The sequence below is a fragment of the Dermacentor albipictus genome, chromosome 8 (genome assembly GCF_038994185.2).
Source record: "Dermacentor albipictus isolate Rhodes 1998 colony chromosome 8, USDA_Dalb.pri_finalv2, whole genome shotgun sequence".
In the NCBI taxonomy this organism is placed as follows: Eukaryota; Metazoa; Arthropoda; class Arachnida; order Ixodida; family Ixodidae; genus Dermacentor; species Dermacentor albipictus.
The window spans coordinates 96,128,790-96,155,823 of record NC_091828.1 but is presented as its reverse complement, the minus strand read 5'-3'; the positions used below and the strand labels follow the sequence as shown (position 1 = coordinate 96,155,823).

Sequence of the window (27,034 nt, the reverse complement as noted above, 5' to 3'; positions counted from 1 at the left end):
TTACATATTTTGTACATGTTGTAACGGGAGGTCCCCCTGACAATTTTTACTTTGAGACCTCCTTCTGTATTACATTTTTCTTTGTAATTGTAATGTCTAATAATAAAACAAACAATTAAACTAAAAAAATAGCAAGAGCTTTCTGGTGCAACACTCCGCCCCGTTCCAAAGGGGACGCTCGTAAGATCCATCTATCCATCCATCCGCCACGCGCCGGCTGCTGCTCCCGTACCGTTATTCGGCGTGCATAACCCGCAGCGAAAAGTTAAAAATTTGACGTTAATGTCGGGGTACGAGATGTATGCGAACTTTGCTTTGAGGCGTGGCGTCACCGGCAGCACGCGCCACGCTGCCGTGAAGCCACACTTCCGGAACTCGTCCATTGTGTATTAGTGCACAATACGCCGCCCACTGTAGCGCTGCGCGCATGTCCTCCACTCAATGAGCTTCCTTTATTTCAATCAAGTTTTCTCGTTCCTGCGAGTTCGAATAATAGAAATTCTACTGTACTAAAACATAAAATTAAAAAGCAATTTATTTTTTTAACCCACTTCACGAATGTACTACAAGAAAGTGTCATGACGATTATCGCGGTGGGACAAAAATAAACCTCAAAGAGCGTAAACTGCTATTAGAGTGCATAGAAAAATTAAAGATAACACGTCAAGTTCTTTGTCCCTTTCAGTATCGGCTTTTTTCGTCATTTGTGGAGCGCCCCCAGCGTCGTTTTTTTTACACAATGGCTTATTTTGACCTGCCAAGAAATGAAAAAAAAAATGTCAGATCACGGTAAATGCTCTCTCGGTGTGGTCCTCACACTCCTATATCTGAGAAAAGGAATGTCAAATAAACATGGCGGGTCAGAAACGCGGAACGTATCGGTACGTCAGTTATGATGAAAGGGCTATTAATGAACACTTTGCTCTTGTACATGCGTCAACTGTGCCTCGTTACTTTCACGACCATAATTATTCGCCATAACATATAAAATATATTAACCAATTAGGCACCCCAGTCACAGGAAAGGTTGCTAATCGCATCAGTGTCGTCAATCATCTCCGAGGCAGGTTGAGCCCGCAAATTTTATACGCCTGAAAGTGTAAAAAGCAAGGCGCAATAGACCAGAGAGAGAGACAACTTCATGTAGTCGCCTGCAGAACGACACCATGACTAAATGGCGCCGTGACGCGGGCCCTGACGTCTTCTCAGCAGGTGGTCTCTACTCAACTCCAGCGCGTGTTACTCCTGCGGTTGGTCGCCCTGTGGGGCAACGTTCCGTCGGTTTCGCTCGGCCTTTGTCTTTCAAGAGCCGCCGAGACCTGCTGGACGGCCCAGGTTTGGCTTTCGTGGTCGTAGCATTCCGCCGCAGCCGCGAGTCGCGGAGGAATCGTTGTACTTGTCGAAGCCAATAGACCAGAAGAACACAAACGACAGGACACAAACGGCATGAACCAACTAGCCCAAGCACAAGTTTCACTTTATACGCCTGCTTGCATTAGGACTTCGTTTACCAAGTCTCGCAGCCACCGCGGTCTCGACTCTTCACATCACGTGGTCGACGCTCATGATGTCCATACAGCGACCGAAGGAAGAGAACGCAAACAGAATTTCTGCCAACAAACTTGAATGCTTGATTTTCTGCTGCCGAGCGTACAGATGCATGCTTGGCAGCTCGAGAGGGGGCCGAATTTTACATGCCACGGAGGAGGAACACGTCGCCGCAACACGCTCGGCACGTAAGCAACAGCTATGCCTAGCGTCGTCATTGTCACCACCACCACCATCATCATTATCACCACCACCACCATCATCATTACCACCACCATCATCATCATTATCACCACCACCACCATGATCACCATTACCATCATCATTATCACCACCCCACCATCATCATCATTATCACCACCACCACCACGACCACCATCATCATCATCTGCCTAATCAATTGTGGGCCAGCCGGCCACCGTTTCGGCTGCATCCAGGCGACCCGGGACCTCCAGGGCTGCTGGAAGGCGCCGGACGCGCTGTACCACGAGGCATGTATTGCGTGCTCGCGTTCAGTCTAAGCACAGTGCGATCGCCCGCCTGCTCCGAGAGCACCACTGTTTTTTGCTGCCCGCAGCAGCTGGCTGTGGTGCGACGATCGCGAGATCCTACATTCTTACACCCTTTGGGGTGTATATTTGCCACACAACGATAATCGTCATCGGTCTTCCTTGCGTTTCCTTCCTTGAAAACGCTGCGCTCGCTACTTTCCTGTCGAGAATGCTCTGTCATGCTGATAACGGGCATGCTGTTCGTGACTTGGAAGCACCGGGCTCGTCGCGTTAAAGCAAATGCGGACGAGACAGATGACGATTATTGTCGTGTGGCAAAAGTGTGTAATTCTGCTTAAAGGGTAGACGCTCAGCTGGTACATGGGACCAATGCTGCTCCGACATTGAGTTCGGGTTTCAGCGCCTGTATAGGACGGGTAGGTTGCGGTGAAAATTTTGGGCTATTGTGTGAAGGCAACTTGATGAGGCATGTTAGCTACGCTGATGATGATTTAATGGCATCCCCCTTGATACGGGGCGGTGAAAAATTGTCGCCTATAGCCTGCTTCACACCCGCCGTGGTTGCTTAGTGGTGTTGGGCTGCTAAGCACGAGATCGCGGGGTCGAATCCCGGCCACGGCGGCCGCATTTCGATGGGGGCGAAATGCGAAAACACCCGTGGTACTTCGATTTAGGTGCACGTTAAAGAACTCCTAGGTGGCGAAATTTCCGGAGTCCCCCACTACGGTGTGCCTCATAATCAGAAAGTGGTTTTGGCACGTAAAAGCCCACAATTTTTTTTAGCCTGCTTCATTTAATCATGTATGCTATACATGTTTTTTTATCTAGCATTTTTGTGTACATTTTCCTAATCTTTTTTTCACTTCACAATCTACCTTGTACCGCTATACCGTGACTAAGAGATCCGGTCGTATCAATCTCTACCCTGAGAGAGAGTCTCGCTATGCACTGGAGCTCACCTTGTGAAATCATGGGTTCGCGGCACTGAAATATTTCTATCTCGGCTATTAATGAGCCGATTTGAAAAAATGTTTTGCGGCAGAACACCCCCTATAGAGGACACGTAACAACTTCGAGCGTATAACCGAAATTTGCTATGGGGCCTTGTGAGGGACCCTTTAAGATATGGCATATCCATAGCTGTGACAACTTTCATTCCGCCTCTGTCGGCATTCGAGCGGCACATATGTCCGATAGAGGGACGCTTATATCCTGCCTGTTTTTAATTTCTGAAATATAGTTGGCAATCTGCGCCCGCCCTGTTTACGTATCTCTTCTACGTCAGTATTTTCCGAACTACCCTGCATGTACTTAAATAATTCACTAACTAGCCCTAAACGTTCTTCTTTTGTTACGCGGCACATCTTGTGTTACATGAAGGTCCTCGTCAACTTGTTATACGTCAATGATTGTCGCTGCTGACGCATTTATTTCCGCAATGCCACGGAAACCCTCAACAGAGAGGAAGTTCAATAAATTGGGAAAAGCATCATCTATACCAAAGAGAAGCACGAAACTACAAGAGAGCCTACGTACTGTTCCCTCAGAAATAAATATTCGCAGTTACATTTAAAATTCGGACCAACGTTTTTCAATCCCCCATGAGCGTGAACGCCGAGTTACAAACTGGTTTGCGATTTAAACCCTGTAGACACGCACACCCATCTCCCGATCCGGGTTTCAAACCTAGGACCAACACGCCTCTCCAGGGGGAATTGGTATGCCGTCTTAGTTTAACCACGAGACTATACAGCATTTTGCGAAGCGATGCCAATTCACTTTACGAATCGAGGCGCAGGGACAGCAACACATATAGCGGATCAGTGTAGGCGGAAATCCCCGAGGCTTTCGGATGCGAGTTGTCGAAGCCGAAACTGATAACCCGCTACGAGTTAGTTGACCTAAGCCGGTCGGCAGAGGACAGACCTTTGCGAACAAAAAGTTTTGAGAATCCCTTGACTTTCTTTTGTCCCGGTACACAGCGGCTGGGGCATGGCCGACGAGCGGGAAAACAGCGATGATAGCCACCGGGAACAGCGGAAGCGACCGGCAGAGGACGGCACAAGCGGTCAGAGCGAAGCCAAGGTGCCCAGGCTTCTCAGCAAGGACGAGAAGGGCGAGGACAACTTGGGGACGCCTCCGGAACAAGAGCGAGGTGAGCGACCGCGACCCTTTATCAAGTATACACGCGAAGAAACGGCAAAGGGAAACCACGCTATCCTTAGAGGAGTGTCGACGTGGCATTACATTACATTTTACATTTTACATTACATTTTTGTCGACGATGTCATTACATTTTTGCGTAAAAGGCAAATCCGAACCCACTAAACCCGACAAAAAGAAAGAAAGAAAACTGGCAATTGTCAGAGTGACTTAAATGATTTGTTATAGCCGATAATACTTGTTTGTACCATGACCTGCGATCTTGCGGCGCATGGTTTTCCGAGGCACTTGGTATAACAAAGTCTATAGTTAAGTGTTCGTCGATGAAGAATGGCTGCGTTTCGCGCGAGGGAATGCAAAGACTATAAACGTCGCAACTTTTGCGACAGATCTTCCTCAGAAACTGTCGAAATTTCAAAAAAAAAAATTGCAACGAAAGCGGCGCCGTTGCACTGACGTCAGCGAGAAGTATACGCGAGAGCTCGGAGCGTCTCGTAGTTGTGCGAGTGTCGGCCATTGTAGCCACAGCGGGGATACTGAGTCACGACGCAAAAAATTTTCAGACGTGTGTAAATGGGTTTCAGACGTATATAAATGAGACTGACAAAGAAGCTTGAGAACAAGTTAAGGACTGCGTAAAGACATAACTTTAAGAGACAGAAAGAGAGCGGTTTGGATCAGAGAGCAAACGGGTATAGACGACATTCTAATTGACATGAAGAGAAAAGAAAAATGGCGCTGTGCAGGTCATGTAATGTGTAGAGTAGGTAACCGTTGGACCATTAGGGTGACAGAATGGGTACCAAGAGAAGTGAAGCGCAGTAGAGGACGACAGAAGACTAGGTGGTGTGAGTTGGAATCGGATGGCGCAGGACAGGGGTAATTGGAGATCGCAGGGAGAGGCCTTCGTCCTGCAGTGGACATAAAATAGGCTGACGATGATAATGATGATGATATAAATGGGCTTGACCTTTACGGTGAACGGCGATTGATAAACGTTACAAAAGAGACAACGATCGATTCATGCGCAATACGAGGTGCTCGGGGACCGGTTTCGTATAAGGTCGCTGTGGCTCGGTGGCCGTGACGTTCTACTGCCAAGCACGAGATCACGGGTTCGACTCCCGACCGCTGCATTCCGATAGGGGACGAAAAGCAAAAGCGCTCGTGAATCGTGCTTTCGGTGCGCAATCCATAGCTCCTTCCACTACGGTACGTCTCTTATTGCCCATACCTAATTTTGGGGCCTCGAACACATTAGTCAACAACTAAATTAGTGAGGCAGTTAGTCAGCTATATGACCAGTCAACGAGTTAGTCAAACTGCCCTGTAAACCGTTTTACACCCTCAAAGGTGTAGATAGGTCTAGCTCGCACCTTCACACCCGTAAGGGGCCCAAGGGTGTGAGTCATGGACAGAAATCACCCTTGAGAGTATAAATCGGTTTACGGTGTGCCAGTCGTTCAGTAAGTCAATGAATTTGTCGGTTAGTCAGTGAGCCAGTCAATTGATCCGTTAAAAAAAAACACCAGTTGGATCAGGTTGGACCGGGCGTATATCGGGTCGATCGGTCGGTCTCGGGGAGCTATTCTTGACACTCAAATCCTGCCATGTCGTCGAATTCCGCCTCGTTGGAGTTTTGAGCCAATACGTGGCAGTCCCGTGAGCCAGTCAGAGCTGGCAAGATGGCGAATTTATTCCTGAAGTTAAAATTTTTTTACGAATAGATTATCTTTACGAATATCAACGTGTACGTTCTTTCAAATGTGAAATGATTAAGGTTACGACTCATATCCGAAACATAGCAAACTTGCGACGGAATCCAGCTTTTCGCCCAATTCGATACAATGAACACTGACAGGGCATTTCTGCGCAGACGCACTGATTACGGCCTTGAAGCACTCTCCAGTTGTCGTCCCTCAACACTTCTCAAATTCAAACTAAGTGATGAAAACATGTGTCATCATGTATCTAAAAACACATCACTGCCAATACTTTTGTGAATGTTAACTTTTTTCTTGTGTCTCTTGAAAAGTATTTCTTTGTCCGTTTCGTAGTTGGGACATTTCTGCTCTTTCAGAACGTATTTTTTTTATCTTAGCACACGCATGTAAAATGAATATGTCAGTGTGTAGTCAAGCTGCCGTCATGCAGCTTCCATTCTGTCATCCCCACCGCTTATGTACATCAATACGGTTATAAGCTTCTATTCTAAGTGCCCGGCTTCTATTCTATTCCATTCCATTTTATACGGCGGAATTGGACAGTGTTCGGAATAGCAGCCTCGGTCGGGAGGGTCACTCAGTCGGGTTCGCGTTCACGTGACTGACCGCTGCTGGTGGCGCATCAATTCCGCCTTGCAGCCGGCGCAGCCACCAAGCGGAGCAACGACACCGACAGCGGCGACAAACAGGCAGGCAAAGCGGACGCATTGGACGGCGAGAGGGATCCCAAGGTGCGAAGGGTCGCCGGCGAGGGCGAGGAGGACAAGGACGCCAAGAGTAAGCAACAAAGCACGTGCTCGTCTGTCGTGACGCCACGCTGTAAGGACGGAGCGAGTCAGTGAGGAACCAGTTCCACCCCGCCGCCTCAGTGTCATTTAAAATATTTATCGTAGAAAACGATAAAGAAGTTACCGAGCGAGACAAACGTGGAGTCAATCATTGATTCAGAAATGCACACTGGCAATCGACCAATCGACGAATCCACTGGTTATAGTTGCTTATTCCTTAGTGAAACGATTGATGGATCCGCTAGTCAATCATTTGGTCGACCAATCAATCAGCCAATGACTGACTGACTGACTGAATGAATAAATGAATAAATAAATAAACAAAAATACGAAAAAATGGCAGGCGACCCTGATCTTGAACTTGGGTGTCTCTTAGTGACACTCGCACCTCGGTGTTGATGTTCTTTAGGCTAAGCGAGCGAACATATATTTACCTTTGCACGATATGCGGGCGATGAGCGAGGGAGGGCGAGGAGGAAGCGCAGTGCGCGCCATCTGACTGGGCGTATTCCTCTAGCGGGCGACGCGCGAAGAGCACCTTAAAGGGACACTAAAGGGAAACAATAAATCAGTTTAGACTAATAAAGCATTGTTTGAGAAACCTGCAGGCAGTCATTTGAAGAAAATAGTTTGAATATTAGACGAGAAAATGAAGGTCCAAGTATCAGTATTTGAATTTCGCGCCGAAACGCCAGCGCCGGTACGTCAGCGTGACGTCAGGGATTCCAAAGTTTGTTTTCGCATTTGGGCCGCGTTGGCTGAATAAAGGTTCCCGAAACTTGGCATGTTTAATATTTGGTTCCTTTAGAACACAATGTAGTCAATCTGTACCGCTATATATAATTAGTAGTCCCTAAAAGATGCCATCAAAATCCAAGACGCCACAGCCCCCAGGTGCGGGAACTCAAGTAGGCGTCGCCACCCGCATTTCGTTCTTGCGCTTTTTCTGGCTTACCAAACGTCTTATCGTTGTAAGAGTGGTGTTTTTAGTGTTGTAGAACGGTGATTTACTGATGCAGAAGAAATCACTTTTCACTTTAGTGTCCCTTTAAGCGCACCTCTTCGGTGCTGACGTCAGAGCATGTAACGAGCGCGCGCGCGCAGCTATTTCGAGCAAGCGAATGAGCGAGCGAGCGAGCGAGCAAGCAGGTGCGTGCCGGGAGAGGAGAAGCGAGAGAGGAGGGTCTGACGTTACATCCACTCTGCTGCGCAGATGTTTAGTCTACGCCAGGCAACTGTTTTCATTAATTAGCCGGTTAAATATTGTGCCACCTTTTTGTGTGTGACGTCATTAGTGACGTAATTACTCCCGCTTTCTACTTCCGGAATTCCAGGAATTTCGCCAAAACTTGGCGGGTCTCTAAAGTCTATGATACTGTGCTTTGGTGTGCGGTAATCAGTGATTTGTAATTAATTCTAATTATTCCAGACCCTTCAGCAACTCACCTTGTAACGAAGCTTATGCTCTGATATCATATCTATAATGAAACCCATGAATTTTGCACTGCATATCTTGTCCCGTTTTTTTCTGATTTATTTTGAATATCGTCTCCGGTCGTCTCAGGAGGTGAACGAAACCGGAAGTGCTTCGCAAGAAACAAAAGTGTTACTTGATGCTCGCGCCACTAATAAATAAATGGGACGTTTGCTTTCACTCCACTGGCGTTGTTCGCCTATTCCGTCTCGCAGACAGCGAGGCAGCCAAGGAGGGCGACGAAACCGATAGTGAGGACACTGACAGAAAGGACACTGAGAACAAGAACACTGACGAAAAGAATGACAGCAAGGACACCGACAGAAAGGACACGGAGAGCAAGGACGCCGACAGCAACGGCGAACAGTCTACAGACGACACGGACGGAGAGAGTGAGCCCAAGAAGCGCAAGGTGGCCGACGAGAACGAAGTTGACCAAGGGGAGGGTAAGCGCAACACTGTTTGTACGTAAAACCCCTTAAACTTCGTAAAGTAGTGCCACGCTTTGAAGAATGCCGCCTCCTCCTTGCGCGCTCTGGCCGAGGCCGACGCCGCGTTGCTATTGGCCTAATAGCATCACGTGAGCCCTCGCGCCGTGCATCAGCGCCATTTTTGCTCGAGAAGCGTCTACGGAGTGGCGAGGAGCGCATGTTGGCGCCGTTGCTACGCTCGAGCAGTGTAGGCGGCGCCATGGTCGAGGAGGAGAGTGTCGCTACATTACGAAGTTTAAGGGACTTTATTTGTACGCGGAAAGGGAAGGGAAGCGTAGCAGGGGGCGGCACGAAGTTAGGTGGGCGGATGAGATTAAGAGGTTTGCAGGGACAACATGGCCACAATTAGTGCATGACTGGGGTAGTTGGAGAAGTATAGGTGAGGCCTTTGCCCTGCAGTGGGCGTAACCAGCCTGATGATGATGATGATGATGATGATGATTTGTACGCGGGCCATGCCGAGTGGCCGAGAGCCGTGAAAATGTCCTTGCCGTCCTAGCTTCAATCAATCAATCAATCAATCAATCAATCAATCAATCAATCAATCAATCAATCAATCAATCAATCAATCAATCAAAGCAAACAAACATTTATGACGCTGCAGTGCTGCGAGCCGTTTGTTTTGTCATGCCGTTCCTCTGGTATTGAGCTATGGAACAGCACTTAACATTTTTTATGAGTCCACTAAAATCCTGGTAAGAAGAATTTAGCTGACGTCTAAAATCACACGCATTGAACAAGCATTTCTCAAGTATACTGTATAAACCACGAATATAGATCATTTTGGGATCGATCGTGGAGTCATTGTAAACAGGCAAAACTGAAAGACATGCAAATATATCTCTCGCTTTAACGGGCGTATTTCATTTTTTGTTCAGGCCGTACAGAGTTTTTTTGAATGCGATTACTTGGTGAGGCGGGCATTACACGAGAAGTGAGAATGCGTAATGGACTAATTAATAGTATTGCACTAATTAAGCTTCTAACTGATTAGCTTGCGGTACATATTGCAATTGACTAACTGTAGGCGGCGAGTTAGCAGGGCGCATTCACATGGAACGAATTCTCCGAATGAAATCAGTTCCGGGATGTTCATCTCCAAAGTGTGCGACGGTATACATTGGCGTTCTAGTAACTTTTTCTTTGCATCAATGCATAAACGGCGTTTTTCTTAAGACGTAAGTGGGATGACAACGCATTTTTACCGCAAATTGAGGCCGCAGCTGACGAGCAGAACACGGGGCACTCCAAAACAACGAACTCGGTTATGTTTATGACCCACGCTTCCAGTGTATAGTATGCGTAGTAGGGGCCAAATATACGCTATTTATTTTGACCTAAGTAAAACATTTGGTGTAGTTCGCTATGGGCTCCTCCTTACAAACTGACGCGAATAAACATACCTTATTCCATCACCAACCTGTTGTACTGGGTGTTTCACGTAACTTGAACCAAGAATTAAAAAGAAAGAGTGGTTAACCACAGCTGAATGAAACCAAGGAGGTGTGGTTTGCCGCCATGTGGCGCTCCTTACCGCATGCAAAACACTAGACTCGAAGAAAGGGACAACACGAAGTGGTTGAGTATATTTCTTTATATTCCGCTTAATTAATACCTTAACTAAGATCAATTAATCAGAATTTCTAACATTCACTTTAGGACCCAGAGTGTTTCGTTACGTTGTAGAGGGGTTTCAGAAACGACCGATCCATTTTTTTTGTGGCAACGTATACATAGTATGCACGTGACGTCACATCCGCTGCTGTCGTCTGCTTCAGCTACCTTTCGCCATCTTGGGGTACCTTATCAACAGGCGTGCGCATAGGCCTATAGGTTCTCCAACATGGCGCCGCCGTAAACCGGAAGTCGCAGAGTATCCTTGAATGACGTACGTGCATACGCGGGGATATGTTTCTTTCGGTGTTTAAAGAAAGCCCGCGAGATATGAAATAAAACCACGTGACTGCGCTCGTGCGCTATCGTAGTGCAGCGGCTCTCAACCGTGCTCCGTGCTTATTGCTTAGCAGGTACGACGACGCTTTTTCCTTTCCACGTACCACCGTCGAAGACGCTGACGCACTGTGAAGCCGATGCCCATAACCGCGGCCGCTCAATTCACCACGGTCCGCACGCACTGTTCTTTCGCTCGAAGCACGGTCGAGAGCACCGCAATACGAGCGCAGTCACGCGGTTTTATGCGAAGCATATTACGAGAGCTCAACCCAGCTCCTCAGGCGCGGCAGTGTCGCCTTCAATACCACGTGACACCGTGACGTCACGACAGAGGAGAAACGGGGCTCCAAATCGCGCCGTCGCTCGCGGCGTCGCCTTCAAGGCTGACCACGTGACACCGTGACGTCACGACAGAGGAGAAACGGGGCTCCAACTCGCGGCGTCGCTCGCGGCGTCGCGGCGGTATATAAGCAGCTGCGCTTGCCTCTGCTAGACACTCACGAGGTGAGATTCCTCCTGGAGACAGAGCTGCTCGTTGGAATGAGAAGCGAAGGTTGCGGCGTGCTACATAGAGTCTGATGAAGAGCGGGAAGAACGTCTGGCCAAGCAACGTGCTCAGTATGCGGCTCGGCGACAAGTTACTTACCAAGTTTAGCCACCAATATGCTTCGCATCTGACTAGGCTTAACCAAGCTAAGCCTCAGCCATTTTTATTTGATGTTATTTGATTTGAGGGGGGCGTGGTGCGCGGTGTTCAACGTGTCGTTCGTTTACAGATGCCGACAGCGCCGAGAAAGCTGCAAAAACGGAGCGCGGCGAGGAGGAAGACGCCGAGAAGCAGGAGGGAGGCGAGGAGGAGAACAACGGCGCCGCGGGGAAGGAGAGCGAGGAAGGAGACGACGAGGACGACTACAACCCTTTCAGGAACGTCGTTCTCGTCATGGAGAAAGACGAAAACGGCGAGTGGCGCTTGGCCGACGTGTTGATCGACGGCGACGAGGAGGAAGAGGAGACCGAAGAAGACGAGGCTGAAGACGACACCGAGGACGATACGGAGGAAGACGAGCTGGTAGCTGCGTTTGCGGCGTTGTTCGACGACGAACAGGAGGCGAAAGCGCAAGCGGACCAAACTGCGTCGCAAGAAGATGGCCGGCAGAGCTTGAGAGAGGGAGCGGAGGGCGAGAACAAGAAAGAGGGCGGCTTGAAGACGAAGGACGAGACGCGCGAAGACGAAAACAACGAGGCGGCCGAGGAGCGGGTGAACAGCGGGAGAGACGTTGAGGAACACGCCAACGTTGAGGAGGACGACGGGGAAGATCCCGTCACCCTACACGTGATTTTCAACAAGCAGAGCTACGACATCAAGCTGCCCCTGACGGCCAAGATGTCCCGGCTCAAGGTAGCGGTGATGGAGAAAACCGGTGAGTAGCAGCGTCGAAACAAACAACCGAGCTCAATAACAGCGACATAAAGAGCGCCTGTAGTTTGTCTTCAGCGTGAGAGAAGACTGAGCGATGGCATACTTCACCGTTTATTTCTCGCTGTCACGATGGAGAGCAAGTATCAAGAGTGAATGGGGATCGAAGCGGGCAGCCAGGGCACTGCCATGTTTTTTTGCGCTAACACGGTATACAGCGGAGCGTTCCGGTAAAGTTATACAACCCGCTGAACACGCGCCTGCAGTCGCGGCAGTGAACATACGGTCACGCTCGCGGTATACCGCAACGCTTTATTTTAGAGTTTTAGCGTCTCCGGTATTCCGGCAAATGCACGCGGTTCGGGCGGATTACCGGGCGAGCGCATGCCTAAAGGAGCGCGGATGGAGTGGTGACGCCACCTGATGCTGCAAATCGCAACCAGCCAAACATAGAGCTAATATTCAGGTAACAAGCGTAAAACGTTACAAACATTTAAAAGGGCTACGTGCTCACGATTACGCCGATGCCGAAAATTTAAACTAGCAGCGAAGTGGAATACACTTGGTTACCACAATACTGGCTCTGTCGAATGGTTGCAGCTTTAAAACGCACAGTACACACAGAGGCAGAGACAGAGACACACGGTAAACTCTGTCCCTGTGTTCTTTAGCGCTGCTTTCCCAACCGTTTTCCATGAACCAACTCGGCCAAACCAAAGTTCTGCATCAGCTCTGTGTTTGTCTTATTGAGCTTTGCGCCACCAGACGCGCCACCAGACGCGCCACCAGGGGGTGCCACCACTACAGCCGCTCTTGGTTGCAAAGAATGGAACGAAAAATACTGTGGGGAGTTAGAAGAATGAGAAGAAAGAAATTAGAAGGGATAATGTGTACGATAGCACAATGGGCAGTGCCTTTCTTGCTAGCAAATTTGAGGCTGGAGCTTGTTGCCTAAGGGCAATAACATCCGTCGCCTGTATCTAAACCCAGCACTACCACATTTCCGGTTAGTTGTATCGAGCGAGAAGGTGAGTTCACTTCGTTACTTCGAGGTTTTAACTGCTTTATTAATGTCTCAGGGAATAAAAAACACTTCGTTAAATTCAAAATTTTGTACAAACGAGTTTCGTTATATTAAGGCTTGAAATTGTTCGATAAAGTAAGGTGAGAGCTAAACTTGTCGAACGAGAGGTTTTGGTGTGGCCCGTGGTGCCGTGATTTCACACTAACCCTTGCTTCTATCGCAGGAATCGAGCCGTCAATGCAGAAGCTTTGCTTTAAAGGTACGTGGCTCCCGTGCATAGCGGACACACGAACGGAAATGTGCTTTATTTCATTAAATTCATCGCTCCCCAGATGACGCAGTGAGCTTTACGAGACCATGCAGGCAGCCTACATGCAAGCGCTGCTATGACTTGCATGTAAGCTCCCCACATACGAGAGGCATTCGAGCGGGTACGTAGAAGGGGATCAAGGAATAGACCTCTTGCATAATACTGGCAACCCTGCGCTCACTTTGGGTTCTCGCCACCACCATGACGGATAGATGTGAAGGTAAGCGTAGGGCACGTGTACAGGTTGTTTGGGCACCTCGCGGGCTCTGCTGCCAGCGTCACTTAGTTTGGTGCGGTGATCTGACATACACTTAGCGTGTACGCTGCACAACATGGCCACGTGATCACAAGCTTGGTTCCCCACAAAATGATGGGTAGAATATAAAAGAAGCCACATTCCCGTGCAATAGCGCCGCGTAGGCGTCTTTGACTGTATAATACATTGTGAAAGTGGCAACGGGAAAATGCCTCGATTGCGAGATCTGTGACTTTCGTCTAGTCTGACACTATTCCTGATTCCAGCGGAGCAAATTCTGCCAGAGCTTTCCACCATTTCACGCGCGAGGTCGCGCCGTGGTCGTCGGCACCCCTCCCGCGCTTTCACTCGCCCCTACAGCATTCGCCGCGCGGCGACGGTATCGCCGTTGGACATTAGAGACTTTTAGCGTGTCCGGTATTCGGGCAAGCGCGGGCGTTTTTCCGGTTTAGCGGGGGCGTCAAGGTGAGCGGCCAGATTGGTGGCGCCAGCTGGTGGCGCAAAGCTCAACCACACAGAGCTAATTACTATATTCTGCTTAGCTGCTGGCGTAAATTTTCGGCAGCGGCGTAATCGTGTTCACAATTACGCCACTGCCAAAAATTTGCACGAGTGGCAAAGCAGGATACGGTGCGTTACTGCAGTTTTAGCTATGCGTTTGTCTGGTTGAGCTCTACAACACCAGGCGGCTTCACCGCTCCGGCCGCTCACGTTTACGCCCCGACCATCCGGTAATCCGCCCAAACCGCTCCCGTTTACCGGAATATCGTACAAGCTAAAGGTCTCTACTATACGGAACATCACGGCAACGGCGACGGCAAAATGGGCCTGGAATGTCCATGTAAATGCTATCGCAATAATCACAGTCATATCTATGTCTACCACAGTACGGAGGCCCCCCTCACATAGTTCTTCCATTACCCAGGACAGAGCGGTCCTGCGCCAGCAAAATATACCCTGCACCCGTTAATCCTGTACCCTGTACCTGTAATCTACTCTGCACCCTGTACCCGTTAACTAGAAATTAATGTAAGAATCACGCAAGCGTCAGTACAAAAGAAGAGGCTGATGCGCTAGTCACTACTGCATTAGGGGATGTGTTGATCGACTAGTGCACGCAAATATTGTCATCTTGCGTGTGATGTTAGCGCTACATTTCACGTAATCTGAAACCGCAGATAGTGACGTCACGAAGGTGCGGTGACAGTACCGTCACATTCGGCGCGTGCGTCAAAATGTTTGTTTTTTTTTCATTGCGATAGCGATTACATGGACACTCTAAACGCATTCCAGCCGTCAGCATCGGCGTCGCCTTGAAGTTCGGTATAAAGTCCAAGCGCGATAAAATCGTCGCCGCGCACCGTACGTGCGCAGTATATGCGAGTGAAAGCGGGCGAGGGTGCGCCAGTGATCGCGGCTCAATCCAACACCACCTAGACAGCACAAGGCCTTTTCGCTCCGATCCATGACGTCACGCTACCTGGCCCGAAATTTCTATTGACAAGGCTGGCGTGATGAAAGCGGTGACGTCAAAACCACTGTTGCCTACTCAGGAGCATCCCCATTAGATTCTACGGCAGTCGGGCCAGGTAGCATGACGTCATGGATCGGAGTGAAAATGCCTTGTGCTATCTAGGTGGTGTTGCTCAATCTCGCACACGAAAGGGAGGAAAGCGGGGAGGAAGCAGGCTGTCTTTCGTCGCGCGCAAGGCTCCGGGGGGAGGCTAGGGAGAGGCGGCACGTTCTACTCCGGGCGGCCGCTGTATCTTGAATGCCATCTGCGCCGGGGACAAGGTCCACCGTGGGTAGAGTAGGGGGAGGGGGGAGGTGGGGGTGCGTTCTCCTGCACGCGGCACGGACAGCTGCGCGCCCGGGCCACTGCATCTTGAAGGCCATCTGCGACGGGAACGCAGTCCGCCGCGCTCTGTGTTATCGCGGCTTATGTTCGCGTCGATGCGAGACGCAGCACGAAGGTCACTTCGCTCGCTACTGCTGCCACGCTTCCTCACTCCAGCGTTTTGACAGCGAGTTTCCACGGACATCGAGTGAGATTTGTTCGTATTTTCTCACGATCTCTACTGGCGTAACATGTTCGGCAGAAAAGTTTAACAGACGTAGACAAGCTTTGGAAAGTTCTTTAGCAGTTATTATTGTCCGGGACGGTGAATAGCGAAGTAGAGAAGTGTCAATGTGTTCGTCTGATACTTTTTGCCTGTATTATGGCGTTTGTTCAGAGACCTGCAATTTATTCACACATCGCATTGCACATTAGGTAACTGCGCGAGTTGATGTTGATGCATACTTGCTAATGGCGCAAGCAAACATTACACTCGCAAAACGCACTTTCGATGTGCGCTTGGGTGCAGGCTTCGGTTGGTGCCACGCCTGGAGGTTCTTACATAAAATACTAGGGGAAACTGTGGCGGTAGTTGTCAACATAAGCTCCCGCAGTTCAGCCAGCAGGGGGATGATGGTTATAATACAAATGGTTTTGCCAAAACCTCGTCCTTCTGGCTTCAAACGACTTTTAGAGCTTGCAAATTGGTGATAATTAGCAAAACGTGATGGTATAAGTACGACAATTCGCAATGATAATGGTTGTTCACCCAGTCTTATTGGCTTCATGCGTGTATAAAAAAAAACGCAATCGCTTGAAAAGTTTAGGCCAGTGAAAAAAGATAAAGCGTAATCATATAAAGCAACAGAAATGTCCGAAGGAATAACTACGAAAACCAGACAAACACATGTATTACCCGTTATTTCCATGATATCACTAAAATATTTTACAGACTCGAAGGCGACCAAGGTCTTAAATTGGTTCATAACTCAAGGCCTTACACCCAGAGTGGGTGTAAGGGTGGAAATTATAGACCCATTTGCACCCTTGATAATATTAACAGTGCGAGTGGGATGAAAGGGTGTAAATTATAGGCTGATTTACACCGTAATAATCTCAAGGGTGTAACTTAATTTGCAATGTAGTTGATCAATCGCAGCGACCGATCTTCCCCGGCAAACGTATAGCAGAAGACGTTATGGTGCCATCGATACATATCGAGCGCCACGCTACGCGCGAAACGAGCCAAGGCATCCGAGATTTGGCGGTGACGTCGACGGACGGTCACGTCACCAAGTCTCGGAGGCCATGGAAGAGCAGCTGTTCAGCTTCGGCTCTCCGACGGGGCGCGACGCATTGCAGGCGCGAGCCAAGCGGACGACAACAAGAGCCTCCGGCACTCTGGACTCTCGGAGAACTCGAAGATATTGCTGGTGGGCTCGACCGTGAGGGATCTTGACGCCGTGCTGCCTCCCAAGCCCCAGAAGAGTTCGCAAACCAGCCCATTACGTGAGTGCCAGCTCGTCATACAGGAAAAGTTTAAGCTGCAGGGTTAAAGATATTCTGCCTCAATGGCTGTAGTGTTGCGCTGCCGAGCACGAGCGAGCTCTTAACTAGGTGGTGGCGTATGCTGCCTATACGGCTCGTCACTTTATTTATATCGGCTTTTTGAGCCCCCTGTTCGTGTTAACAAATCACTGATCCTGAAAGAAATACATTGCCCTAGTTTGCTTTTTCACTACAGTGTTGCGTGTCCCTTGTATGTCCTCGTAGAGGACATGTAAAAAAAAACATGCAAGAAAATGTGCCATATGGTTCCTGTGTTATCTCCACACGCTACGGAAGTATTGTCGTCATCGGGAAAATTTTTCCTCTAATACCTTGTTTTCGGACATTTAGAAGGGTGACGCTATAATGATGGATGGATGGATGCTATGAACGTCCGCTTTGAAGCGGGCTGGTAGGTCTTATTTTGCATAATGTCCTACTTATCTCCTATCTTCTGACACACACACACGCACGCACGCATGCACGTAGAATTCCCAGCAACGAACTTTCTGAACCACTGCTGGAAACTTTGTTCTTGTACGCCTTCGTTGTTTGTGGTTGGGCCACCAAACCTCCAATCGCCTTTTCCTAACCTCTACTGTGGTCATGTTTACTTTCTCCCTGCTGTCGCTGAACCCAAAGGCTTCAAGGAAACCAGTAGAGCCTAAGCTGACAACTGGGAATATATCTTCACATTCTAATAAAACATGTTCCTTGTTTCTCTAGCTTTACCGCAGCAAGCACATGCTTCTTCTTTCGTGTACCTCGCTTTATAAATTCGCGTCCTAAGGCATCCTTATATCTCTTCGAAAAGTAAGGCGCTTCCCTTTTAGTTATCATAAATAGTTTCTTTCCTGATTGAGTTTTTTTCCTCTTATGTAGTTATCAAAGCAAGGCCCAAAGTGTTGTGGCGCCCTCGTACGGAATGCCAGTGAAGCTCACAGATTCACAGGCGTAAGGAAAATAGAAAGTTTTGGCGTGTCCGGTATTGCGCAGAATGCCGGCTGACTGGGCGTTTTGCGGTATGGGTGGAGGCGCACACCTGAGTGGCCTGCATGGTGCAGCCGCCTGCAGGGCGCAGAAATCAAGCAGATGAACATAGAGCTAATATTGCAGTAAAGAAGTGCGTTCTACTTAGCTCCAACTGGTGTAAGTTTTTCGGCAGTAATCGTGTACACAGTTACGCCGATGCCGCAAGTTTACACCATCAGAGAAGCAGAATACACCTGGTAACTACAGTAATAGCTCTTTGTTTATCTGGTTGAGCTCTGCGCCACCCCATGGCTGCACCGGACGAGCCATTTACGTTTGCGCCGTATACACTCACCCGGTATTCCGCTGATCTACCCGCATTTAGCGCAATATCGGACTTGCGGATAAGACTCTCTGATCAGCAAGTCCTTCAAGAGTGGAACGCGATAGCGTTATCGCACCCTGTTCGCACCGCCCACTCATTCGCTCGGTATGCTCTTGACGAGACGAAGGGGAGAAGCGGACGAGTGGCGCGCCACCTGTCGGGGCAGCGCCGTACATTTCGAGGAGGGGGTCTTCTGTGCTTGCCGCAAGATGGCTCTGCGTGTGCGCCAAGTGCAGAAGAAATGTAGCGGAAACGTACTTCGCTACTAGTTTAACTGCGAGTTCTGTAATTTACATGCTCATAATTACCGATATACACCGCAGTATAACTTTCTACGGCACATTTCTGAGGCAACACCGCATTCACTAGAGGCGCTTTTGTCCCGCATTGAACCATCGAACTCATGCCTTAGTGGTAGCGTCTCCGTCTCACACTCCGGAGACCCTGGTTCGATTCCCACCCAGGCCATCTCGCAAGTTGTTTTCATTTATGAATTGCCTTCCGAGATTTTTCGCTCACGGCCAGAGTCGCCGACGCCGACGAAACCGGCTTTTCTGCGACACGAGCTCCTTAATGCTGTCGCGTTAATAGACATGGATGTCTACACGAGCACAGCGAGGCCGACAGTGCGCCATCGAGCAACTAAAGGAGCCGGATGTCCTTTCCTAACGCGCCGTGCCCACACTGTCATTACTGATCATTACAGGAGCAGCAGCGCAGCACATGCGAGGACGAAGAACGGTTGTGACGTGTTTCCGGCATTTGCGATTGCTTCCGGTGCCTCCATTCTTCAAAAGCATTGCTTTCGAGATCTGTTTACATTACTCCAAGGAAACGGTCGCTGGGAGGTATATTTTGTCGGTAGCTATTGCGATGCTACCCTTGTAACGAATCAGTACCAATGAACCTCGGCCACCAGTTCTTTCTGTGATAGTTTGCTTCCCACAGCTGCGGTCGATGCTCTCATACAGCAAAGCCATTTGTGACTGGGGAACGGTCGCAGGGTACACAGCTACTGAGCTTTAGATAAAATTTGTGTTAACGCTCTGCCGTGCACTTCCGATTGCAATGTTATCTACATATTTGCTTCTCTGTATAAATACGCATTTAGGCGTAACTCGTCCGCATGTAGTAATTAGTGCTTCGTTTTCTACCTCTCTGTACCAGTAATGACCTGCTAGAGAGGCTTGCAACTTTATCAAATGCACCGCCCTCCTATCTGCAGTTGTGTCTAAATAAATGCACAGCACAGTGGCAGCGGTAGCCAAGACGCCTTCTCTGAGCCCCACGTTTTCACGTACATGTAATTAGCTTGCGATGACCTCGAGATGACCTCATAATGACCTTTTGACAGAATCGCGACTATTATGCGTCAATGAGCTGCCAACGTGATATTAACTTCTTGCGTTAAATGATAGCCCTGGTACCTTTAAACACTATAGAAATGACAAACCCCAGAGCGCATGTTAATAACTTCGCGTTCTAGCTGTTCTACAGCTAGTTTCAATTTTGTTTTCAAGAGGATACTGTGTAGTGACGTCACGACACAGTACGTGGGAGCAGCACGTTGTGACGTTCTGACCCTCGCACCGGCTCGCCCGGGTGCCTCGTATGCTGGTACTCATTGTGAGGGCCGATGTAGCAGCGTAGCGGACGATCAAGCGAGCCGGAGCAAGCGGCAATACGTCGCAACGTCCTGCTGAAAAATTGACTCGCCATCCCGGTCCTGTGAAAGGGGATGTCCAGCGAAGCTGCCGCAAAACCACTAAACCTGCTGGTGCGAATATGAAATATTTTATGTCTTTAGAGTAATGGTAGTGATAACCGCTTGGTGACTACTGTGGTAGAGCGGGAAGGATTCCGCGACAATTTTCGTGGCATTCTTGGCTAAGACCAAATCTAAGCACGATCTGTACCGCGTGGTTGTTTAAGTTGGGTCGTCGTAGCATGCGAGTCCTAAGTTAAACGACAGGAATCAGTCCTTCTTGTCGGGTTTCGCAATGTCAACGTTAAAGTCGCCGGCGATAGCCACTGGTGTGCGTCGCTCTTGTTTCACCCATGCAACGGTCTTTCGCCACGGACGCATGAATCGAGAAGCGACATACAACGCCCTTATGGATTTGTCGCGGGCTAGTCCTTAAATATGTGTTTCGGATGCTAGTTTTGTGCTTGTTCTTTATTGAAACGAATGATGTCCTGTAGGTTGTACGGGTGGCTCGAGAGAATGTATGCACTTTTCTCTTCACTCTGCCGAGTGCTTGAAGTCTACTTCACCTCCGCCGCGGGTCGGCCCGGTATTGCACTACCTTCGGGATCGGCCCACATTTTTGCCGACGGACGCGGACACGAAAAAGGCCGACCAACGGGAGGCTAACACCTTCACTGTAATATAACAGATATCGTAACGGATAACGAAACTCTTAGTGACAGCTATGATTAATCACGGTTAGTGAAAGCTACCCGTAATTACTCCAATCGGACGACGCCTTCAGTGGCAGCTCGAAGCTAGGAAACTTCCCAACGTCAGTTGACAACTAATGGCGCTCATCAATACTGGGATTTCTAGAAGTTCTAGAAGTATGTGCACCCACAGTTTATTCGTTCTAATATTAGTATACGTCGTACTCATGCTCCAGTGATTTCCACAGTTTGGTATAGTCTGGTGCACGTTCTTTCAGTTAACACTTCTGTCAGGTTTTGTATTTATATTGTGTGTTGCTTAAATAGCAGGATGTGTATTTCCTCAAATTTCGCTTTCCGCTGATCATGTATACAAATAATTATTGACGCTGTTGAAGGTGCCCCTCCTGCGAGTTCTGGTGGCATTGATAATGAATGTCGAACAGATCTTGAGGTGCACCGGCGCACAGAAAATAGGTTGCAGAAAAGCCGACAGGACACCTTGTGGTCTGTGTGCCGGGGCGCTTCAAGATCTGTTCAAGATGAACATTAACCAACTATGGCCTGTCTCGCCATCCTGTTGCATCGATAGTATTTATGAATAAGCATAATCATAAAAGTTACGTGTGTACTCTTTTATTGACCGGATATTATCTTATCGTCATTTCTTCTTCCTCGCTTCTGTTTCAGTCAAGAGAGAGCCGTTCTGCAAACAGGCAGTGAGTGCACATTTTGGCCATCGGTCCGGGTGAGAAATACGCCTTTCGAGCTTCTTGGTCGTTAGAAAACGACGTGAAGGTATGAGTGTTACAATGTCGGCAAATGTATTGCCCTCTGCGGACTGGTAAACGCTGCTAGCGACTTCTTGTGTCGCAGAATTGAACCAGAGAGCACACAAATCTACAGTGACCTATCATGTTGGGCTTAAATAAAATGCCGGTATCGACATGATCGTGAGCGGGCGTTCCATTTATGACATTATTTTTGGCGGAACACTGAGAGACGACGACGACAACAACAACAACGAAAAAGAATAGTATCAAATGTGTTGTATAGTACAAAGCGTCACAAGATGTTGTTACTGGCGTTCCTACTGCCGTACAGAGCTCAGTAGGCCGGTTAAACCGTAAGCGAAAATAGGTTCGTGGATAAAGTAAAACCCTGCCCTTCTGTGTGAGCCGTTCCTGTTTCTGTCACTCACATGCCGAATACATTGGTCTGTAGGCGTCTCTTACGGTTTCTCGCAGAGACACAAGGCGATAATCGACGACGGAGTTCCGGATGACGCCTATCCCGGTATCGCCAATGTTCACGTGAGTCACGGGTATATCTGTCTGTCCGTCCGTATGCTCATGTTCGGTGCCATCCATGGCATTTGAGATTACGCATTAGCAAAATCTTGGGCCGCGCCGGAAGCCTAGTTCCCGATAGCGTTGATACAGTTCAGCCTCCGCGCAAAATGTTATGCTTGAAGTATCAGTGGATGCATTACAAAAGGCTAGCAAAAGTAAACGTGACCTCCGAGATCGGGCAGGCACCGCCCGCGGCTTGCCGAACAATCTCGGAGGCGACGTGCTAAGATTTTAGCCTTGCTTGACAGGAAAGTAGCCAGCGCACTGCGTTGGAGTAGTCGGAGAGATGAAACGTACGTGCACAGCACCGATGGAAATCATTGTCGTGTGGCAATATTACGTCCTAAAGGGTTTACGAAGCTGTGGATAGTAAGAGGTGTCTTTGTCAGGGTTATTAAAAGCCTGTCTACCCTTCTACAGTGGAGCTGTTATAAGCTCGCTCGGTTTCTCTTGACGTTCGCAGCTCGCTAGCTGGGGGAGGGAGAATGGGAGAGAGTGAAAGCAGAGTATAAAAATAGCATCGCGCAGCGTAGCCACGCGGCGAGGGTGGTTGGAGCCCAGCGGGGGAGAAGGAGCGGCATGGCGGGGTCACAGGCGGTGTGACGTCATTGCTCTCCGATGAAAGCCTCCGTCGAAGCTGGCAGGCATCAGAGCTTAGGCGCGTCGGTGCAGCGTCTGGCACACGACACCGACACATATGGCGTCTCAACAAACCGCTTCTGTTGCTGCGGGCGCCTCAAATGGCGCGCCGTTCCAACCGAAACCCCCCACAGAGGAAGACGGCATAGATTTTTCTGAAACCTTAACTTCCCCCAGCTCCACTGGTCTCTGGTGTTTGCGGTAGTAGAGCCACGCATAATTTTTTCAAGCACCTTTATAGTTTGTAGCGCAACAGAATGCCTACCATTCTAAGTGTCTAAACTCGCCGTGGTTTCTCTGGAAAGCGAATAGAAATATTTAAATATTTTTTATATCTGTGTGAAAGCGAATAGAAATATTTAAATTTTTTTTATATCTGCGTTTCTCTCTTTTAAAAGTGCGTGCTGACGCCGAGAACGCTGGTTACACGACGCGATGGCAATCTCGGAGGCCTTACATCATCGCACCACACCGTTCGATATCGCACAAGGTGGCGCCACTTTTCAACTCGCGCTAGCAGGAAACGAAAGAAATTACTCTTTCACACAAAAAAAAAGAAAGCAGAAAAGCATGAAATACAATATCAGGCAATAAAATATTGTATAAAAGCAATATGATGCTCCCTGCGCGGATTTTTGGTTACTTGAATATACAGGGGTTTGGTTGCGCTGTTTCGTCGTCGAGCGACCCCACACTCAATTCTTTCGCCACTTTCAGAGCCAAACTAAACAATTAGCAGTGGCTTAGCTCGGCTATGCCAGGATATACGTAGCGAAAGCTAAGGCATAGCATGGTTAGCCTTGGTTAATCTTGATTGCGAGCCCAGGTTAGTCTGGTTGTCTAGCTATGTTGCGGCGTTTAGCCGGTCGTTCGGCGCGCTCTTCGTCTGTTTCCTGGGCGATTCGTTTCCTCTTCATCTCGTTCCGATGTCCATTCCAGGCCTCCTCCTGGTTATCAGAATCGTTGTCGTGCATACTGCCGCCTCAACTGTGGTTGCGGCGCACGCGAGCTCTCCTTTTCCATTCTCCGACATGTTAACAGGCATGCGACGCAGCTGGCGAAGCGAGCGGAGGCGAGCGCAACGACGAGGAACATGGCGTGACGAGGAACACGGTGTGACTTCATGTGCCTCCTCGGAGCACGGCCACGGCGAAATCGCAAGTTCGCGGCCAGTAAAGCTTTCGCTTCAAAATACATTTTCTTGCTTGTGCGTGGGATACAAGCATGGTCGCTTCCGTCAATATGACCCACAATATTATTCCCACCACAGTCCGCAGTTGTGTTCCTAGTGGTGGATGGTCCTTTCAGAGGTTGTCCGAACCCAAATAACATCCCTTTCTGGCCCCAGTGACCGCCGTCTTTCGTAAACATTTTTTACGCAGGATAACCTTCCAGACGGGCCGATCACTGGAATGCTGAACAGTCAAAAGCAAAAGGTCCGGCTCACGTTGAGGCTCGCAGAGGATCAGTTCTGGATCAGCACAAAAGGTGAAAAAGAAAGATAAAAAATATAAAGAAAAGATAGCAGGAGCATGCACCCTCAACGAGAGCTTTTCTGTTAATCTTATCGGCTGCTTCTTCTGACAACGAATGCGCTTGTGTGCTTCGATTTACGTGCACGTTACCGAGCCCCTAGATAACGTTCTAGCGTCTTACCAGTACTCACCTACGGGGCAGAAACCTGGAGGCTCACGAAAAGGGTTCTACTCAAATTGAGGACGACGCAACGAGCTATGGAAAGAAGAATGATAGGTGTAACGTTAAGGGATAAGAAAAGAGCAGATTGGGTGAGGGAACAAACGCGAGTTAATGACATCTTAGTTGAAATCAAGAAAAAGAAATGGGCATGGGCAGGGCATGTAATGAGGAGGGAGGATAACCGATGGTCATTAAGGGTTACGGACTGGATCCCAAGGGAAGGGAAGCGTAGCAGGGGGCGGCAGAAAGTTAGGTGGGCGGATGAGATTAAGAAGTTTGCAGGGACGGCATGGCCATCATTAGTACATGACCGGGGTTGTTGGAGAAGTATGGGAGAGGCCTTTGCCCTGCAGTGGGCGTAACCAGGCTGATGATGATGATGATACCGAGCCCCAGGTGGTAAAAATTAATCCGCAGTCTCCCGATAAGGCGTGCCTCACAATCATATCGCGGTTTTGGCACGTAACACCTCAGAGTTCAATTAAATTAAGCACCTGCGCCGCGGAGATGACAAGGGGCTCGCTCATCACGTGACATAAACGAGGAGGAAAGGCGCGGAGCGGCGAGGCGGAAGGGTCTTCCGCGATGTTTTTTATGCGAAGCATACTAGCCGCACAACCACGCTCTTCCTTGCTGCACCGCGCGCGGCCGCGTAGCTACCATATGACATAATGACAGCTGCAAAAGCGGAGGCTCAACTCGTGCGCTCGCTTGCGGCCGCGTAGCTACATAGCCGGGTCTCAGCTCGTGCGCTCGCCTGCGGTCGCACAGATGGTACTGCGGCCTAACTCCCGCTAGGGCACTGACGTCACAACAGCTGCAAGCCGGGCTCAACTCTTGCAAGATGGGCTGGGTGGGAATCGAACCAGGGTGTTCGGAGTGTGAGACGGAGACGCTACCACTGTTTTAAGCGTAATGTGACGACGTCAACTGACTCTTTTTGATTGGTTAGTAGTTCAGAGAACACTCTTTTCTGCCATTTATTGGTGGAACGCAACTGCTCTTGCTAGTGCCGAAAGACACCGCGTTGACAATTTCCGCGCGTCTAAATCACTTGCTGTCACGCGCATACGTTTATAGTTCGCGTGAGTGCACAAAGAACGCACATTGCGCAATAACTTTAGTCAAACTACACAGTCGACAGCGGCTGATTAGATAAATAGGAGATCCAAGAATGCGGAAACGGTGCAGGATGTATGTTTCGAATTAGTCGCCGTATGAGCTGATAGAACACTACATTATTTTGCGGCGCCAAGTTCGAGATTTGTGGGTGCGCGGCCATATGACGTCAGTGTGCGCCTGCGCATTCGATAGCGATTAGAAACGGGTCACCAATGCTGGAGGAAGGTGGCCAAAAAAAAAATCAAGAAAGGAGCAATGCACTATTAGACGTTGCTTTTAACCCGGGAAATCGCGTAGCTTTTCTTCGTGTTTGTCTTTACGCTTTATGGATTTCACTTAAGCTCACTTGCAACATAACGACAACGTTACAGAGACGACAGAGAAGTATTCCATGAGTAAAGCCTTGGCCGTGGTCAGCCAACCCATCGAGGGTCACGAAGAATATCACATAATGGTGAGTTTCCTTTTGTCTTCTTTGCTGGTTTTTGCCGGGCCACGATAGTGCTGTACAGTTCGTAATGCCCCCCACTGCATACCTACAGTTAAGGTGTTTTCAACAGCACAGTGTGTAAACTGTGTTTTCGACAGAAACGCAGCGTGATGCTCCTATTGTTGGAGTACGTCATGCGTGTCGTCATGTGTACGTCATGCGTACGTCATGTGTACGTCATGCATACGTTGGCGCAGAGCGCCAGCGGCTTCGTCTGCACAAAGCCGACTATGCCGGTGGCGTGTCGGGTTGAAAATGGGGTCGTCGAGTTCGTGGAATTACACGCTAGCGAGTCGTGCCGAGGGGACCTTGAGCTGAGCGTTTTGATTTAAAGCAGCACCGACGCACATTCTCGAAGTTGTAGAAACTCCACCACGCTATTCTCGCGCGCAATGGAATGACGCTCGCAAATATCAAGCTGGGCCAAACGTAGGATATCGTCACTCGATACCTAAGTTGGTCTCGAAAGGTTAAGCCTGTGGTGTCGTAGACATTACGGTGACGTCACTTCACAGATCATAATATGCCGACGTCGTGTAACATGGCTAAGTATGTATGGTGACGTTGCTCACGCAAAAGACAAACTATAGCGCTACTCGCCTGTCTTCTGGCCATTGATGGCGCCAGGACTGTCCGGGTTTGGGGGGAGGGGTTCAGAGCATGATTCCCCATTTTCATCGGAGGGTTGGGGGGATGGAGGGGTTGGCGAAATATAAATAAACGAAAATGAATCGATGAAAAACCTTCGTGCGTTCTTGTTGTGAAGACCAACTTTACGTTGTAGAGCGGTTATAGATGTATAGCAAAGCAACCTTTTCCCGAGAAATATAAAGTGGTTGCCATGCAGTACGGCGCTTGTTTCGTCCAGTACTTTCTTTGCTCGTGTTTTGCTCGGCTTTACAGCTTCGGGCTTCTCAAGATCTTCTGTCAC

The 27,034-nt window shown here is 49.0% G+C and overlaps 1 protein-coding gene across 3 annotated transcripts in view; it reads left to right on the top strand.

Moving 5' to 3' along the window:
* Positions 1-1,928: 1,928 nt before the first annotated feature.
* The window catches only part of LOC135912892 (high mobility group nucleosome-binding domain-containing protein 5-like), a 78,883-nt gene continuing 53,777 nt past the window's right edge, over positions 1,929-27,034 (top strand). For all 3 annotated transcript variants that reach the window (XM_065445479.1, XM_065445478.2, XM_065445480.1), the window contains exons 1-11: positions 1,929-2,039; positions 4,043-4,215; positions 6,587-6,724; positions 8,425-8,655; positions 11,430-12,074; positions 13,318-13,353; positions 16,860-17,006; positions 21,493-21,521; positions 22,050-22,115; positions 24,176-24,281; positions 25,985-26,067. In XM_065445479.1, coding sequence (XP_065301551.1) covers positions 4,053-4,215; positions 6,587-6,724; positions 8,425-8,655; positions 11,430-12,074; positions 13,318-13,353; positions 16,860-17,006; positions 21,493-21,521; positions 22,050-22,115; positions 24,176-24,281; positions 25,985-26,067 — 1,644 coding nt within the window. In that variant the 5' untranslated portion in view covers positions 1,929-2,039; positions 4,043-4,052. The remainder of the gene's footprint in view (positions 2,040-4,042; positions 4,216-6,586; positions 6,725-8,424; positions 8,656-11,429; positions 12,075-13,317; positions 13,354-16,859; positions 17,007-21,492; positions 21,522-22,049; positions 22,116-24,175; positions 24,282-25,984; positions 26,068-27,034) is intronic.